A 17,608-nucleotide genomic window follows, 5' to 3' on the forward strand; every position below is an offset into this window, starting at 1 on the left:
GCCTTAGTCAAGCAGTAGCAGACCCCGTAACATCCTCATCGATCCAGCTAGGACCACTTTCTGCTGGTCTGATTTACAGCTCCAGATTTGCGAGGTATTTGTCCTTTGTTTCTCCACATCAGTGTCGCGGTGGTCCTGTTAGTCATCAGCCTTTTCTACCATTCTTCTGTTTTAGGCATCAGAACTTGGTCTTACCCTTCATCCTCCAGTAGTAAAGATCAGTTTGCCTCTGTTACTGTTTTGTGGTAGATCTCAATGATCCTCATAGCTTCTATCAAGTCATGTCTGAGACACTGTACATAGGTGCCATAATGCATAATGCACCAGAAGGACAGACCCAAATATCTGGTAAACCATCAGCGCCTGTGGTCGTGTTTACCATGGCATTACAGGAGACAGAAAAGATCTCAGGAGCTGGGGCCAATTGTGCTTGGCCTTGACAGAACGGCTCTGAGCATTAATCCAAGGGTGTTTTAATCTCTCAACAGATATTCACTGTGTGTGAACAAGTGTTGAATGTGACTTTTGAACAGCTACTTGGAGTATCTCTACAATGACGCCAATGATTTTCAAAATTAGCACTTGTTTTGAGTGTATACTCAGGAAACCCCAACACACAGAAGACATTGTTCCAGAGATGTTGAGTGACAGCCTTTGCAGAGTGATTGTGACAGAGGCAGGCCTGGGCCAGTCTGGTAAAATGGTAACTATGAACACAGCAAGGGAATTGTTAGAATACTCCGCTGATCTAAAGTCTTTGCAAACCAACTGTGGACGTTTTAGAACTCTCAAGTGGTGCTCTCATCTCATGTTTGGGAGACTGAACACAGCAATAACAGCACAGCACAGCACTCTTCTAAATCTCTCTCCATCCCATGCCAGCAAAGGCTTTACCCTTGGTGACCCAGTTCATGAGGCCCTTATTTCAATGAAAAGGGCACAACATATTGGCAAGTGTTTCTGTTAGAAGCACCGTCCTGATGGTGAGTTTTCCTCAGTATTTGGGAAGCTGCTAGCCTAGAAGCAAGATGAATCTGCCAAGCTCATTTGTGTTTGCTCTGGCAGATGAGTCTGGTCACTCTGTCATTTAGCATGATTTCCAGCCAGTAAGGCTCATGCAAGGCCCGTCAGTAGGTGTGATAAGATGACTGATGTCCAGCACAGCTTGCCAAACTCGGATCATAACTGTCATAACTAGCTAGTGCTGTTAAAATATAAATTAAGATTCTGTTACTGCTTGTCCATTTCTCTCTTCAAACCTACATTGCAGTGTTGAATTGGAAAATGATACTTTCTTTGGGCAAATGATTCAGGTGACACTATGGATTGATTTTGACATTGCAGCATACAGTGTGTGAGAAAGAGGAAAAAAAGGCTCAGCTTTGATGAAAGTTCTCCCAGTTAGCTTTATTTTATGCTCTTTTTAGTATTATGGGCATACAAAGCTGAAACTGTATTAAGATACATCCTGGGACCTAACGAGTAAACCTGTATAAACCTGCTTATGAAGTACAGCATTATAAATAAAAATTGGTTACAGTGGTAGGGTCGTAACATGAACAAAACACTGTCTAATACACTGAAAACTCAAAATTTTTGCAACTTTGCAAACTTCGGAAAATACTAATTTCAAACTTCAACTGTTCTCCTTTTTCCCCCACTAGACTTAAAATTAAGACATGCATAATTATGCAATATAAGAATTGTAGTGGTTAGTCATACTGAGAACGGTCTTCATACTGCTATTTTTTGTAGCACGTGTACACATGCCACACCTGCCTTTTCACAGACTTCTTTCAACTCAGCAATATGGCGTTCTTCTCAGGTTACATCAGTAGAATTGAGGACTTGATCCATCTGGTAAACCAAGGTGATAATCTACAGTAAACTTTAAAGTCTTAAGTGACAATCATGAATCTCTCATTAATTCAAATGAGTCGTTTGTTGTTTCGGTCTTTCAGTTTTCATCACAGCTGGTGTTGCTGTGACCTGTGCAGTTTGCTTGTGGTGTCAACTGGTGCAGCTCAAAGAAAGAAGAGCTTGTCTGACAGCTGGATGGCCGGCTCGGAGTGCAGGTATTGGCCTGACAGGAAAGCCAGTTTGTGGGCGTACTTGCATGGTGCCGGAACACGAATGGTGCCAGGCCAGTTCCAGTACAAATGGCACATCTTGAAAGTCAGCCTGTTGTGGGAACAAAGTAACACGGTTTAAGAACTGACAAAACATTAACACTTAAAGACTCATTTTCATTGTCCTGAAAAGAACCAAAAATGTATGAAAGAACAGCAATACCATGTTTCAGTTTTCTATTTGGCATAAACGTGTACACCCCAGCTCAAACTAATGGCATCTACAAAGTCTAACCCATTAGCCCTGTAATAACTGTCCCTTCATAAGGGTTTATTATTGTGACTTTGTAATTTGGTGCGTTCATACTTGATTTTTTTTATTGAAAGCATGCTTCCCCCCGCTTATTTCAATGTTTCATTGATTGTGCTGTATTGTTATACTTTAAAAACATGTACAGTGAAGTATCTAATGTTTGTTTGTTTTAATGCCTGCATAAATGGTTTAGTTTTGTGTTTAGTAAATACTCTGTCTGATGACTTTGTTATTAATTAATCTGGTTGGTTGCCTAGTCAGTGGACTGTAAACTAGTCTGATAGGTCTGTTCCAGACCTTCCAGTCGTTGCACATCAAGAATCTAAAAATCAAATGGCATGATGTGTGAATCAGAATGTAAAAGAAAAGAAAACGGGTCATCAATACCTTTGCAGGTGGTCCGGTGTGAGGTTCGCTGTGTTGTACAGCGAGATGTAGTGTGTAGGAAGCCCACAGCCCTGTCGAATGTGATGTGCCATCAGAAAGAAGTCCACCCTGAATTAATTTAAAAAAAAACAAAAAACTTAAGTGTAACAGCAGAAACACTGGGTGCTTTATGGTGTCCTAAAAGTGTTTGCCAGGAGGTGGTGTTGCAGCCTTTTTGATGTACGCAGGTAAAAAAGATAAAAAGCAGCACCCATCTTCCTGCTCATACCACACTGAGACACTCCAATCTTCCTTATGCAAGAAGATTTGCATGTTGTTCTCATGATTTTGCTGCCTGTATTACATTCAGACTGCACAAATGGTACAACAGTTAGATCAGGTTTAAAAGCAATGTGCTAATTAATAATATTAAACTGAATTGCTAGTGTTTTAAGTGCCAATTAAAACAGAAAACATGCTGCCTGTGGTCTAAGGCTAGATTCAAGTGTTTGCACATGGGAAATTTGTCTGCAGAGGGATTTGGCAAGGTAAAGCAAGTACAGTCATTTTACAAAAGACTGACCAGTCTCTCCGAGTGAGGGTGTGATCGATCACTGTTCCAGGTGGAGGTGTGCCAATGTTGTTCCCAGCCATGGAGTAGAGGGTGGTGCTGATGCGCTTTTGGACCACAATGAAGACCAGCTTGGGTTCATAGCTGGGGAAAGTCTCAAAGCATTTGATCAACTGTGGGATCTCGTACTGCTCCACCATCTTCAGCTGACCATCAGACACGCCGTCCCGATACACCACAATCTTTTCTGGCAAGTTGTGGTTCACCTGTACAAGAGATGAAAAGTAGATGTGGGTGATCAAATAAAATATTTAAGTCAAATCCCATTGCCGTGTGATTTAAGATATGGCATACTGCATTTTTTCTTATCTAGATAACATCTACATACAGATCGCATTACTAGGGGTTTAAAGACTCTCCAAATGCACAATTTAGCTCAGACTCAAACCTCGATTTTTGAGACATGGTGGTTATATAGTTGTTTTTTTAGTGGATGTTGAATACAACAAAATCAGGGTTTTATTAAATCAACTATAAGAAGACTTCCAGAGGACAAAAGAACACTTAGGGAGATACACTTTATAATGATGGCATTTGGAATATGTATCTGCCGTGAAGCATATTAATGCTGCATTCACAAGAGCTCAACATGGATGGCGGAACCTTGAAATGAAAACAGTGTAGTGCATCATGGTTTCCAGTCTTTTTTTCAGAACCTTTACAGCCATAGTTAACCCTGTGAATGGCAAATGATGCATTAATATCAGAAAGTTTTTGTGGATCACATCAGTTACTGCATGCCACTCCTGCCTCCCAGTGGATATTTAATGAAGACACTTGACCAGCTGAGGGGAACAGAAAGGACAAGGGAGGGAGCGCCTCAGTCACCTGCCATTATTTTTGGCCAAAAGGGCTCAGTGTGGTCTGGAGATAAGAGGGGTTGAATTACAAGACATTTAAGTAATCCATGTTGGCAGTACTAACCTCGTAGTACTTCTGTAGTGCAGCAAGTAAGCAAACTCTGAAGCCATTGATGAGTTCCTCATTAGGTGTCTGGAAAGTTACTCTGGAGTACCACCGGGTCAGTGAGCTGAGGAGGAAAAAAGTAAAGGCATTTATATTAAATGTACTGATGGCAACATTTATATAAATAAATCATATTTGTCGAAACCATTACTTAGCTGTCAATTATGTCAATTACTGCCTGTGACCTGCGTTCCAACTGTCAAACTAGGCTGTGTGATCAAATATGAACCACCAATCACTACATTGCCTAATTCTCACCTCAAATGTCTTCATTTAGTGTAACGTCAAGCTGTAGAATTAGAAAGTTTGTGACCAGGCTGCATTTACAGCACTGATCTGTAAATATAATGTGTTTATTTCAGGGATATGCCACAAGATTTTCTGCAGATACTCAAATTATCATCACATAAGAAGTGACTGAGAGGTCTTTGTGTGGCAACAATGTGAAACTTGTATTAGTATTCTAACTGAAATGAAAAATAAAATTGTGTTTTGTGCCCAACATGAGTTTTAGGAAATTATGAATAATGACTGAGAAAGTATTAAAACCAAACAAGGACCAAAACCAGGGGAAATTAAGTTTACCTGTTCACACTTGCGACAAATCCCATGACTGATTGATGCGCCTTGCTGGTGTCATGGTGGACATCAACTCCCACCACCATCAAGTGTTTCTATTTAAGTGAGATAGAGGTTCATTTTTATGAATTGACTGCATTCATGCTATGTGCTCCTATTATTTTCAGATAAACCACAACATCTAAATAATGCTGTTTTGATGATACATGTTCGATGTTTCCTTAGAATATATAATATAATTAGCAATATGTTCCACATTATTGGTCAGAAAAATCACAATTGAGATGTTTTCACCAAACTATTCAGTCCAAGTAGATAAGGAGTTATCTTCCTGCTCTTTAAGACAACACTCACCAGAGGGACATTGACAGTCCACAGCTCTCCTCCCAACTTGCTGTTCATCTGCAGAAGTATCTTTTGGGCAATACTCCTCAACTTCTGTTGCTGGGAAATTGTCCGGACATTGATGGCCTGTGACACAGTAAGTGAAAAAAAAAAACAAGTGGGGAGAAAATATTTCAGTAGAATATTCTTTTCCCTATAATTCTAGAGACCAACCATGCGCAAACACATGGAGGAGCATTACAAACCTGGGATGGGATGGGACTTTTGACACAGCAGAGCTTCTTGATGGCACTGTAGAGATCGTCTCTGTTGCCAACCAATATGCACACTACGAGCTGCATATTGGGCTGTAAACACATAAGAAATGGAGAGTTGCACAGAAAGGACTTCAGTTCAGTGGTACAGCCATTATTTCAACTTGGTAAAAAAAAAAAAACAACACTTGTGTAACCGGTTACATTTCTTGGTGCCCTTTACATAGGGATGGGTACTGAAACCAAAATGTGTCAATCAAAAATGTTAATCTGGTCCCCATAGTCCTTGCCACATTCACAGCTACTGCCACCTACTAATACATCAAGGGCATAAAATCCCCAAAAAGACCAGATTTTTGCCATAGAAAGGTAAAAATCATTTTATCAACAATGATCTCCTACATGGTCTCAAAGTTAACACAGAGGATATTAGGCAGCATTTTCTTTAGTTGATTAATACAGGAAGTAGCATTACATTACTTGTCATGTCTAGCTACTAATTTAGATCTTTTTTTCCCCCCCATGTCATACCTCACTGTTGAGCTGAGAATGGATGCTCTTGACATAAGTCTCAGTGCGATCATCCCTCAGCTCCACACGAATAGGTCGCTCCAGTCGCAACCCAATAGGCCCGGCCACCTTGTTAAAGGTCGAAACCAGCTCTTCAGCCTGCTCTGCACAGCGGCGAGGGTAGAAGATGGACCAAATGTTCAATGGGATCTAAAAGATGAGATGGGTCAGGAGGATCAACAATCTTAAAACAGCAGCCATTCCTGAGAAACTAATACATCAACTCTGACAAAAAAAGCTGCAGGCTAGACAATGGTGCTGCCTTGCTTCCTCAGCTTTACAGCCAAAATGTCTCATTACAGCTAAATAAACTTTTTCTAAATGGAGAAGGCTGAATTACTGGTGGATCTCCTACACTTACAGAGCTGATTGAAGTATCCCTCACAACCTCTCTGGACCAGGACACATCAGTACCGGGGGCAAATGATGAAGACTGCATACAGATGGTTTCAGACGGAAGAATTCGACCTTTAGTCTGCAAGAGAGGAAACACAATATACTATCAAACAAAAAGAGGAAGTATAATAACCCAGACAAAAAAACATTTACAGAACAATTTCCTACCTACTCAAATCACCACTGTGCATTGCATTGTTAGATTGGACAGTCAAACTGCTCTTTTACATTTGGTTGTTTTATATAAGCTAGCATAAAAAAGTGGGATCAAGCTTAAATTCAGTCAGAATTGACTGTATTGTGATGTTAGACTGAAAATAAAGGGTCTGATAATGGAGAAATACTGCATTCATCAAAATCTGTTGACACTTTGCATTACTGGCTTGTCATGTGAGAAAACTAAGGTGCATTGTTTGCAATATGGGGACCTCAAACGCTTTTCTCTTAAGTAACATGCTCTTAGAGCTTGTTAACAGCAGTGCCTCACCACCAGGATTTCAGAGTCAATGGCCAGTCCCCAGCGGCTGAGCTCCTTCAGACTCTCTGGGTTGGCGCTGATGTTCTTCAGAAGCTGCTTTATTGCGTGAGTGTGTTGCTCACCGCTCACATTGATGTGCATGGTCAGGTCCTACAACACAAAAAAGAGACATTATTGTTGAGTTTCCACAAGTTCTTTCATTACCAATTTTTAAATGAATTTGAGTCCTGCATCTCCTGATATGACATTAGTGTTTTACGCTTTAAGAAATCATTTATTTTCCAGGATCTTTCCAGGACATGTTCTACAGGACAGCACCTGCTCACAGAGGGTGGTATTTTTCCCCAGTTTTATCCCTGCTTCATTGGATATTCTGGGGGATTTTTTCCCCCCCACAATTTTTATCCATTTTGAATATAAAAAATAAATCACCAAACGTGTTGACCTGCTGTCTCCCCCTAAATCCACAGCCAAATTCTATATACTTGAGAAGACAACTTTGTAAACAATTCAACATGTACACTCCTGGGGTTTAAATTTACACCCTAATAAAGACTAAATTGGTCAGGCCTTGCACATATCCAAACCCTCAGATGTGACAATGAATTACATCCCATGCCACTACTGTCACATAAAGACATTACCATTTACATTATATGAGCAAATGTTCAAACTGGTGTGAACGATATATAGTGAATAATTGAGCTGTCATTACAAACTTACCCTGCCCTTAAAAAAATGTTAATTGTGAAAAAAAAGCTAATGCATTACATACTTTATAAAAATAAAATAGAGTACTTATAGCCAATTATTGTAGGTGTGATCCACAAGTTTGGAGCTATAAGACCAGCCTCAGAGAGGCAGAACATTACTGTGCTTGATGCATCAAATTTACCTTCATTGCTCTGAAGTCCTTCCTCATCTTGTCTGGGATTCCCGTCATGAACGAAAGCTCTGGCACTAAAAGGATCTCTCCAGTGATGATTTGCTGCAATAATCCAATATTACAAAATCATCTACACTACACACACACGCATTTACTGCACAATACTTCTGACATGTTTTCTTTTTCTGTTTCTGATGGACTAATATAACATGAAGTGTTACTGACGCCCGAGTAGGTTGTTCAAACAAAAGCAGAGTACCTCTCACGTTAGAACATATCAAACAGTTTGTTTAAATTGTTAATAAACAGATTGTTTATTTTGTGTGTTCTGACAGGTCTTCAAAAATATGTTTATTGTTAGTCTTAAATTGGCCACAAGGTGGCATAGTGATGTAAGAATCACAGGTCATGTCAGCTCAGTGGTCTAGTGGAAAGAACTATACTTTATTTAAGACTGTGTGTCTTGAGCATTTATTATTATGTTAAATAAGCGCTGCCAAAAAGAAATCTTACCTTCCCTCCTGGCTTGGCCCTCTCCTTCGGCCGGTGCATAAGCAGAGGTTGGTCCATCTCTTTGATTGTAATCCCATAGTTCTTGCTGTTAAAATATAATGCAATGGCAATAAAGAATTGTTTAGAGTTAAGACTTTCAGTACAGCTCTATATGAAATAAATAGACACCATTTCAATGCCTGAATATACAAATACTCCAGCTATACTTTTCTGCTCAGTTTTCATGGACAGCCCCACCTGTAGTATTCCACAAAAGTGGTTTGTGTGCCATCCATCAAAGTGAAGGTGTCTTTGGGGGATTTGTTCCAGTCGATGGCATCAATGCGGTAGGTGCGGTTGTTGTAGCGGGTGATGACGATGCTTCCGATGAGCTCTTTGGTGCATTCATCTTGGAAGCTCTCCTTGCTCTGTTGGTAGAGCATGTTCCTGGAAGACGGCACAGGTCAAAAGGTCATAGTTTTTCTATTTTCACAAGAAAGGTAAAAGCTAGGGCAAGATTAGTTCGGTTTATAAATAATCTATAGATGCAATAAGCCTATTGCATTTGGCAAACCACTGCCTTCCAGCTAACCTTTACAGTAGTCGCTCACACTCCCAGAGGGAAGGGCTATAGTGGTTGACGGTATTTACAGTTCAGTCCCAGAGGACAGAAGCACCAAGAATGTCTCATCTCACAGCCTGATATTCAAATATGTATGACTGTATCACAGAATGTGACATTTATATAGCTCTGTGTGGCTTGGCCATGGCATATTCATGTTTAAGCTACTATGAGCATGTCTACAGAGAACATGAGACATAGAAATGTGATTCCTTCTCATGGAGACAACTATGTATGTACTGTTTTATGGAAATAAAAGTGTGAAACTTACTGCTTAACAATGAAAACACATCCAGTTTGAGTTAATCTGTGAGCTTGCCACTGTTGGTTTGCTGTGTACACTCACATGATATTCAGCACAGAGTCATTCCGCAGGACTTTGTGAGACACATCCACATTGAGGTACAGACCTCCGTCTGTGCGCTTGATACAGGTCGAATAACCAGGCCACACTTGCAGCCTTCAAAAACAGACAAACAGAATAATGAATGGACAACAGTTGCCATGATATTAGATTAGATTCGGCCCTCTAATGTTAAAATACAACGCAGCACAAACCGGTGTTTTCCAAGAATGACTGCACTCTCCGGATCATAATGATTACGACCCACCAGCTTCAGCCCAACGATTTTCATTACCCTTGAAAAACAAAGACAACACTGAGTCATGTCCTGTCATTTGACCACTCTAGTTGCAATATATAATGGTGGCATATTTCATTAGATAATTATGGTTGCTTAGGTTATTTCATTAAATTACTTTTAAGGAGAAAAAATGATCCATCCAGTAGTCTGGCTTTGAGTCAAACACATCAGAAACCCATCTTAAAGCCACATAGTGGCCAAATTGACAAAAGATCTAGAAACAGACAGTAATGGACTGGCTGAAAGCTTTCCTTAATGAAAATAAGAAACTAGACTTGGGAAAATAATGCGAGTGGATGGAGGGCAATTCCAGCATTTTCTTTTTTAATTTTTATTCTCACAGGTTTAAGGCACAATGAGCAGGATTTTCATAAATAAGAAAGTATAGACTCAATACAAAAAAATGCATCTTGATCATAAGTATATAGTAAAACACTTAAGTGGTCAGTATCTGACTGAACCATGTAGGAATCTTTGTGATAAATACCTCCTGAGCACCACATTGTAGAACGGGATGCATAGATCCGAGTTGGGTGGTAAGATCTTTGTCATTTGAATTTGAATTTTTATGGCTTCATTATCCGTTCTTCTTAGACTCTCTAGAACAACCACCTGCACGTCATCCAAATATACAAATAAAAACACCAGCAAAAAGGAACCCAGTGTTATTTTCAGCAGTGTGTCAGGCTTTGCATTGTAAAGTTCTGCACAGTGAAAATTCAATACATTAAAGTGTAAGAACACAGTCTCATCTACAAACGTAATTTAAATCTACTAAAAAAACCTAAAAAACCCCCCCGCACCTTTGTCAAATAGCCACACAACTAATATTTTTACTGTGATGCTTACGTCATTCAGCTTAACGGGCAGGAAGAGTATGGAGCCATCAAAAGCTACTACTTCCCCTGTGGTGGGGCGGTGGTCCTTCATCATGCCAAAACGCATTGCCATTGACTCCACATTTGGACTGAAAGACAATAATGAAAATACTTGAATATACTACAGCACTTTTACCAGTATCAACGGGCACTACTGATTCAACCAACTGATTCAACACTTGCTTTGGAATAGCCTTGCACCAAGCATGAGTCCTCTGGGATTTCATTGTTAGTACTGCTTCAGACCAATTTTGGCTTTGGTTGTCTATATCTATTTTGTTTCACGTATTCATTTAAAAAAAACAAAAAAAACATTGAATGGTTGTTAGATAGAGAGACACAAATCAATGGTACCCGATACTTACGTAAATGTAACATGATACTGATAAACAGCTTCATTCTTGCAGCGAATCATGATGTGGTTTGAGCCAATAGTAATGGCAGCTCCTTTTGTTCCAGCCTTGGCAAGTGGCTCACTGACCAGATGAGAACATACATGCACAAAAAGATCGAAGCACAAGACAGTTACTCTGTGGTACAGTATTTATATTTTTTGCTATTTGAAAGGTGACCCTGACACAACAAACCTTTTCAAGTTTTACTGATCAAATGCATGTCTCCTTGCTGCTTTAACATATTGTACTTGACCATCCCAAAAAGACCAAAGTTAAAGGCCTGCTGCTCTGTCCATCTTTATTTATAATAAACATAATAAATAAAAGGTTCCTATGCTCAAAAAAAACCCCACTGCTTTGTTTTGCACTGGCATCATTAGTCCATGGTATGGAAGAATAGGTAAATGAGTCTTGTAATGTTAGTTATGTTGACAGGCAATAATTTGCTACAGACACATAACAGCAGCTTGAGGTAAGCTCTTTGTGTCAGGGCACGAAGAGATAAATGCAAAATAAAAAGGAACACTGACCGGCTTGCCTCCATTTTCAGCTCCTTCTTTGCTGGGACAACAGCAGGAAGCTCTGACATCTCTTGGGTGGTGGGCACAGGACCTTCATATGATTTGCATTTTTCAGAAGTTCTTGTCACTCATAATGAAGGCTAAGTATCTACTTTGACCTAGCTAAAAGTAACATTTTATATTTTGTATTGTGTCATGAGCCGTCAAAATCATTATTCATGGTTTCCCTACCTGTGTGGGAAGCCGGAGAATGTAGGGCTGCTGGTTTCTCAGAGGGTGGAGAAACAGACTCGACATGAGCTGGAGGAAAAGGAGGTAGAGCGCGCCCTCTTCCGACTCCAAAGTGAGGCATCGCTGCTCTTCCAAGCCCCACCATCGTCCGAGAGGGCAGACCCCGGCCATGGAAACTGTACAGCAGACAGGGTTGCATATTAGTTTCGCAACACAGACAATGGTTGCAATACTTCTGTATCAGCGATACTTCTAAAGTGATGAGGGTCTTCATTAATATAATTCTGCAGATTTAATAGGAGCTGCTCTGAAGACTGATGACGTTTTCTTGACTTTGATGCAAATATTTTGTGACCAACAAAAAATCTATGATAACATTAGTGTTTGATTCAACTTCATGGTAGTTTTTGGAGATGTAGATTTGTGGTGCTCTTGTATTGTTATGTACATACACTGGAACTCCTCTTCTGCTTACCTGCTGCCTCTGTCCATCACCTCTTCAAGTTGGCCAATGCTTTCTAGGCTGCTGATGACACCTACTGGGGTACCTTGCAGCTTCACATCACCCTGATCTCCAGCTACTCCTCTTCCTACAACAAAAGTGACAACTCAGTACACAGTGACATAAGTCACCCGCATTGGCCGTTTATTTGAAAGGCTAACAGGTCAGCCCATTGATTGCATCCTCCCGACTTTGGCTGAAAAGGGGTCATTCACTGCCTTCCTTCCGTAAATGGGTGTTTCAATTTAAGGAAAAACTGAATTTAAGGAAATTTGTATTAAACAAACTCCCAAACAGACAGAGAAAACAGAGTGTGCACATGTAGGTGAACTATGGGATGAATTGCTCTTTCATGTATAAATTTATAATCAATAGTATACATTATCACTGCTCATGGTGTAATTTCATCAACACATTTTATAGCTGTAACATTTTTGTTTTATTTTTAAGCAAATATCAGTATCATATAAAATTATGGGAATGAAGCATTGGATTTATACTTTTCCAAAAAATTCTTAAACATGCATGTTTTCTATTTTCAAAGTCCCTCTAAAACCATGTAGTGTCTTTGTACCACAAGAGGGTGCCAAAGCTTTATGCAATGTAACCAATAAGCATCAAATGACGTTTTACATTAGTGATGAACTAAGAATTGCTGCATAATTACTCTTGGAAAAAAAAACACAAAGAAGTTGTCCATGAATGACACACTGCATGTATCCAACTACATCTTACAATGGTAGTTAAAACATTGATGTGTTTACATTTTCAGAGCAGAATTCAAGTTGTATGTTTTTAATATGCAAAACTATCTGCAAGTCAGAAGGGATGACATTTGAACCCTCTGAGCCCTGCAGGAGTGCTGGCAAACCTGTCTGACATTACTTCTTAGGAGGCTGTAGCTGGCTCTAAGAAATTAGAAGACCCAAGGATGAGTGTTGGGAAGAGTGCTAAATGATGCTCCAAAGGTTCTTCAAAGAAAAACAGGCATGGGCATTTAAAAAAAAGAAAAATGTCAAAAAACACAAAGAATGCATACTGACAGTCAGAACTCATGCCCATCCCAAATAATTTGACATTGCGTATGCACAGAAATTAACAATAACTATCAATTAACAAATATTTGTTAAATACAGACCCACTGGTAGTGTTCCTCTTCCAATTGAGGGCTCAATGCCCATTCCTCTAAACATTGAAACCAGCATTGATCCTTGACCAAGGATAGGCAGGTCAACCTGTAAGCAGACAAAGACTATAATAACTCTTAATGTAGGTGAATCATTTTTAGAAAATTAAAACATGCAAAATGTAAATGCCTACAGATACATCTTGTTCTCACCTCTTTTCTTGTCAAAGCAGACATCTCCTCTCCTTTCCCTTGCATTGTGGTTTCACATGGAGGCGTCTGTCCATGGTGCTGCTCCAGACTAGGAAGGACTGCACCTCTTGCCACCCCTACCTTTGGTTCAGCTGCTGGGAAAAGCAGCCCTCTGGCTCGGCCAATTCCTCCATAGTCAGGCTGCAGCAGCAGCCCTCTTGCTCGTCCAACCACAGGTTCAGCAATGGGTAGAGTTACTCCTCGTCCTTGTGGGGTATCGCCAGGAATGGGAATACCTCTGGCTCGTCCTAGACTAGGCCCTTCTGCAGATAGCAGCAGCCCTCTACCACGTCCTACAGCCGGCTCCTGAGACTGCAGTCCTATTCCGCGTCCCAGCCAAGGAACGCCCGGTGTACTACTGATATCAGAAGGCTTCTTTGGATCCATTCGATCAACTTTTGATAACCAGCTGACAAAACACTGGGTTAACTGCAGGGAAAAACCCATACTTAGAAGTTAACAACATGGCTCAGTATGTCATCCAATCAAGATAAATTATGTACAAAAAAATAAAATAAAAATACAAACAATTATCAATCAATCTTCTATTGAGATTGTAAAAGAAGCCAAGCAGAGAACCACTATATGTTACATTAGCAGTAAAACACTAAAATGCATTAAATACTGCCAAATCTAATACCACTCTGGTTAGATACTATTACTATTACAGTTTTTCTCAATTGCTAAAACACAAATTCCTGTTGTGTGAATCAGTTGCTCAGTTGTCTAAACTCATTCCCCGAAGCGAACATCCTTTTGACAAAACCATAAACTATCTACATCTAGTAAAACACTATTTGCAGATCTCAGTCATTCCTTTTGCAAAACTTTAAAAACAATTCTCATGCAATAAGACACAGTTGTCACTGTGATGCACGTGTGATACATAATGGTAACAAGTGACAAAACATGAACAAAAATGAGAAAAAGATAAAGAATGGTTCAATATGAATCTAAATTTCTGTATTTCTGTTAATAAGAGTTTTTCTCCACTGCATTGTGGGCTGTACACTTTCATTTGTAATTGTAAATTTCAGGATGATGTTTTTCACAGTACCTATGTTTCAATGCAGAGTAAATGCTGAATCCACTGAGTTGTGCAATCTTTATTTATTTATTACTTTTGAGATGCAAAATGCATGTGCTATACTTTAATGTGACCAATAAACATTTCTCAATGAGCTACATGCCTTGAACACTGTGTTTTCAATTTTTTGGTGTAGTGTGTAATGACTCAGCGGTTTTTCTATTTTGACCAATTAGTTCAAGATGTGACAACATTGTTTGGTTTTGAGAACAGGTAAAACTATTTTGAGGCGATGGGATGGTTTTGCTAAAAGAATCAGAGGTTTTGTGAATGTAGTGTGAGAAAAGGGTTTCTTATTGAGAATTCTGAGAAAAGGACAGGAGGATTCAAAAAATGTGTTTTAGCAATTAAGAAAAACTGTAATATAATATTCGTATTTGTACGAGAGAGAGAGAGAGAAAGCAGAGTCTAATTATTATGTACCTGGTCAATAAAGATTATTCTGACTCTGTTACACAACTCAAGCCTACCTAATGAAATATAGACAGATGAAGCCTACACTAGGTTCATCAGGAGGCGGCAAGTTGTGTTCAAGGCATTCTTTATAATTTTGTTAGTTAACACTTCCTTCGAGGAAAGAAGGTGGTCACTTTACACGTAGTATTCACGCACATATTTATACCTTAGACAAAAAAAACTAATCCTGTTTCATTTCTTCTTCTTTTTTTTTTTTTATAACGTTAAGTGACTTTGTTGACATGCAAGAAGTCGTGTTGGGAAAGAAAATGTGTTGGGAACAAAACACAAACACAGTGGTGAAGAGACCGTATTGCAAATAAGCTAGCAAACACTTTCTTTAATGAATACAGTTAAGTAAATTTCAATTTATATCGCGTTATGTGGTCCGACCTCAAGAGAACCGTTAACGTCAATAAACTAGCGTCACTAAGCAACGCCTCACTTGCCAAGTTGGCGCTTAAAGTACTTATATTCATCCATTTACTCAAACTAACGTTAACCAAATTTAACATATAACAGGTACAATGAGGATAATCTCTAGTCCTATATTTTTTATGCTAAATATATTTGACATCTTCTCCGGTTTTACTTGGTCGAATATCATCAAAAAAAAATCTGGTATGGAGTTTCAAGCCAGAACTTTTGAAGGAAGCTGATGGCAAGGCTCAATGTTGCTTCATTTTTATGTCTTCAATGTCATGGAGAAGTAATGTGAAGGTGGTTTCATGGACTTCAGAGGGTTAACACTACGGTTAGCTACCACCACTACACATCAGCAGCCTCGTTGTTAGCAAGGCGTCAAAGCTAACGTGAATTAAAAGTGGCTAGCTAACACTAGCTTACATTACCAGCTAACGTTTGCTAATTAAAACACGTGCTGAGGAAAATTTCACAGCCTGCGCGACAACCACTAAAAATGAAATACAATCGAAATACTACAAATATTCTTAACGTTTAAGCAATAACACGTTGTAAATTGTTAATGCTAGTAGGAAAACTCATAATATCTCTCACCTGGCACAAGGTGTCAACTCCGTACTAAACCAATTCACCACCTAACGGTCTGATAGACCTGGTCTTCCCTCCCGTCCCCTGATTGGTTTATACGCAGATTATGCCGCAAGGCATTGGTTTACTGAACTGTCAATCTTTTATTGTCATTTTACATGTTACGAGCAGCGGGACATACTTTTGTCGCCCTCTGCCGTAACACCTGCGCAGTCTAATACACCAGTCAGTTCTGGAGCCTCCAAAAGCACTAAATCATGAATTCTTCATTACATCCAGACTAGAAAACAAAGCAGCGTGGAGCCCCACTGTAAATTTACCTCTTAAGTTCTGGCTTTAAACTCCATGAGGCCAGTTTCAGTTTGATGATGATATACCAAGTAAAACTGGAGACAAGGTCAAATATATTTAGTATAAAATCATAGAACTGGATGTAACCTACTTATATGTTATAATTGCAACCTTTGTTCAAATTTACGACATTTCAAATTCTTGATTGAGCATGATAGTGTTTTGAAAGTTAAAAAAAAGATTCAAAATCACATTTTATGGTGGACTAAAGGACTAAAAAAGACACAAAGTGACCAAAAAAGACACAAAATGACGAAAAAAAGACACAAAAATATTTTTAAAAGACACAACAAAAGACACAAATTGACCAAAAAAGACACAAAATGACTAAAAACACACAAAATGACCAAAATTGTTATGCTAAACACACAAGACCCAAATAAAATAGAGTCCCACTAGAATAAAAACCAGAGTTGGATGACAGGATCACACACAATCACAAGATCACATTTATGTTGGTTTTTCTTTGTTTCTTTTTGGTTCAAAATGTTGATCCAGTAAGTCAGAATAGAAAATCAATTATTATTTGGTCATAAGTGAAAAAATATACCAACATGGCATTTAAACCTTTTTTAAGTGGTGTATACAGGCAGGATGAAAAGGTTTCAGAAATGGAGAAAATAGCCCCAGACTCCAGAGGGTTAAGTCAATGCATGCCCAGTACTTACAGTGGAGACTAATGCTCAGATGCAAAACCAGATGACAGATTCTAAAACACAAGTGAAGCAGAATGCTGTTTAATTAAATGGCACAAGTATAGCTGGTAGATGGAATTTCCAACATTAAAAATGCATTTGGCCTTTTTGTATGTTTTAAAACAACAGAATTTTCTGGGCAATGATTCAGCATTTATGTTTCATATTCACACTGGCATACACATTTGAACCTGGGAGGTACACAACTTTCTGCTGCAGGCCAACTGCAGCCTACTAGTCACTGGAGCATAAGTATTATTATGCAGCTTGGTGATACTGAGTAATATGTTTGTCTGGCTTAACCATATGGTTGCATTACATCAAATTTTCTGATATTTTCTGGTTATTCACAAGTCATTTACCATCACAAACGAAGCAAGATGTTCCCCTGATCTACAGTACGGGGGATAAAACAGTCAGCGCACTTAATACTCAAATATTTTGAGTATTAAGTGTGATACTGTGACTGTGACTCTGACCTACACATAATAT

At 39.1% G+C, this 17,608-nt stretch overlaps 1 protein-coding gene across 2 annotated transcripts; it reads right to left on the minus strand.

The window, feature by feature from the left end:
• Window positions 1-1,381: 1,381 nt before the first annotated feature.
• Window positions 1,382-16,161, minus strand: piwil2 (piwi-like RNA-mediated gene silencing 2). Of its 2 annotated transcripts, XM_059336393.1 has the most exons (24): window positions 16,077-16,161; window positions 13,478-13,945; window positions 13,277-13,373; window positions 12,112-12,226; window positions 11,637-11,812; window positions 11,415-11,496; window positions 10,855-10,965; window positions 10,461-10,578; window positions 10,099-10,223; window positions 9,526-9,606; window positions 9,314-9,427; window positions 8,604-8,792; window positions 8,367-8,451; window positions 7,863-7,955; window positions 6,977-7,117; window positions 6,455-6,568; window positions 6,055-6,243; window positions 5,515-5,616; window positions 5,279-5,395; window positions 4,931-5,019; window positions 4,304-4,409; window positions 3,332-3,585; window positions 2,770-2,877; window positions 1,382-2,181 (listed from the first exon to the last, which is right to left on the minus strand). In XM_059336393.1, the coding sequence occupies exons 2-24, from the start codon at window positions 13,901-13,903 to the stop codon at window positions 2,025-2,027; spliced, it is 3,189 nt and encodes a 1,062-aa protein (XP_059192376.1). In that variant the 5' UTR covers window positions 13,904-13,945; window positions 16,077-16,161; the 3' UTR covers window positions 1,382-2,024. The 2 variants fall into 2 exon arrangements, with proteins under 2 accessions (XP_059192376.1, XP_059192374.1); XM_059336391.1 differs by lacking the exon at window positions 16,077-16,161 and having other exon boundaries at window positions 13,478-14,061.
• Between the last annotated feature and the right edge of the window lie 1,447 nt (window positions 16,162-17,608).

The sequence above is a fragment of the Centropristis striata genome, chromosome 7 (assembly GCF_030273125.1).
Source record: "Centropristis striata isolate RG_2023a ecotype Rhode Island chromosome 7, C.striata_1.0, whole genome shotgun sequence".
Lineage (NCBI taxonomy): Eukaryota > Metazoa > Chordata > Actinopteri > Perciformes > Serranidae > Centropristis > Centropristis striata.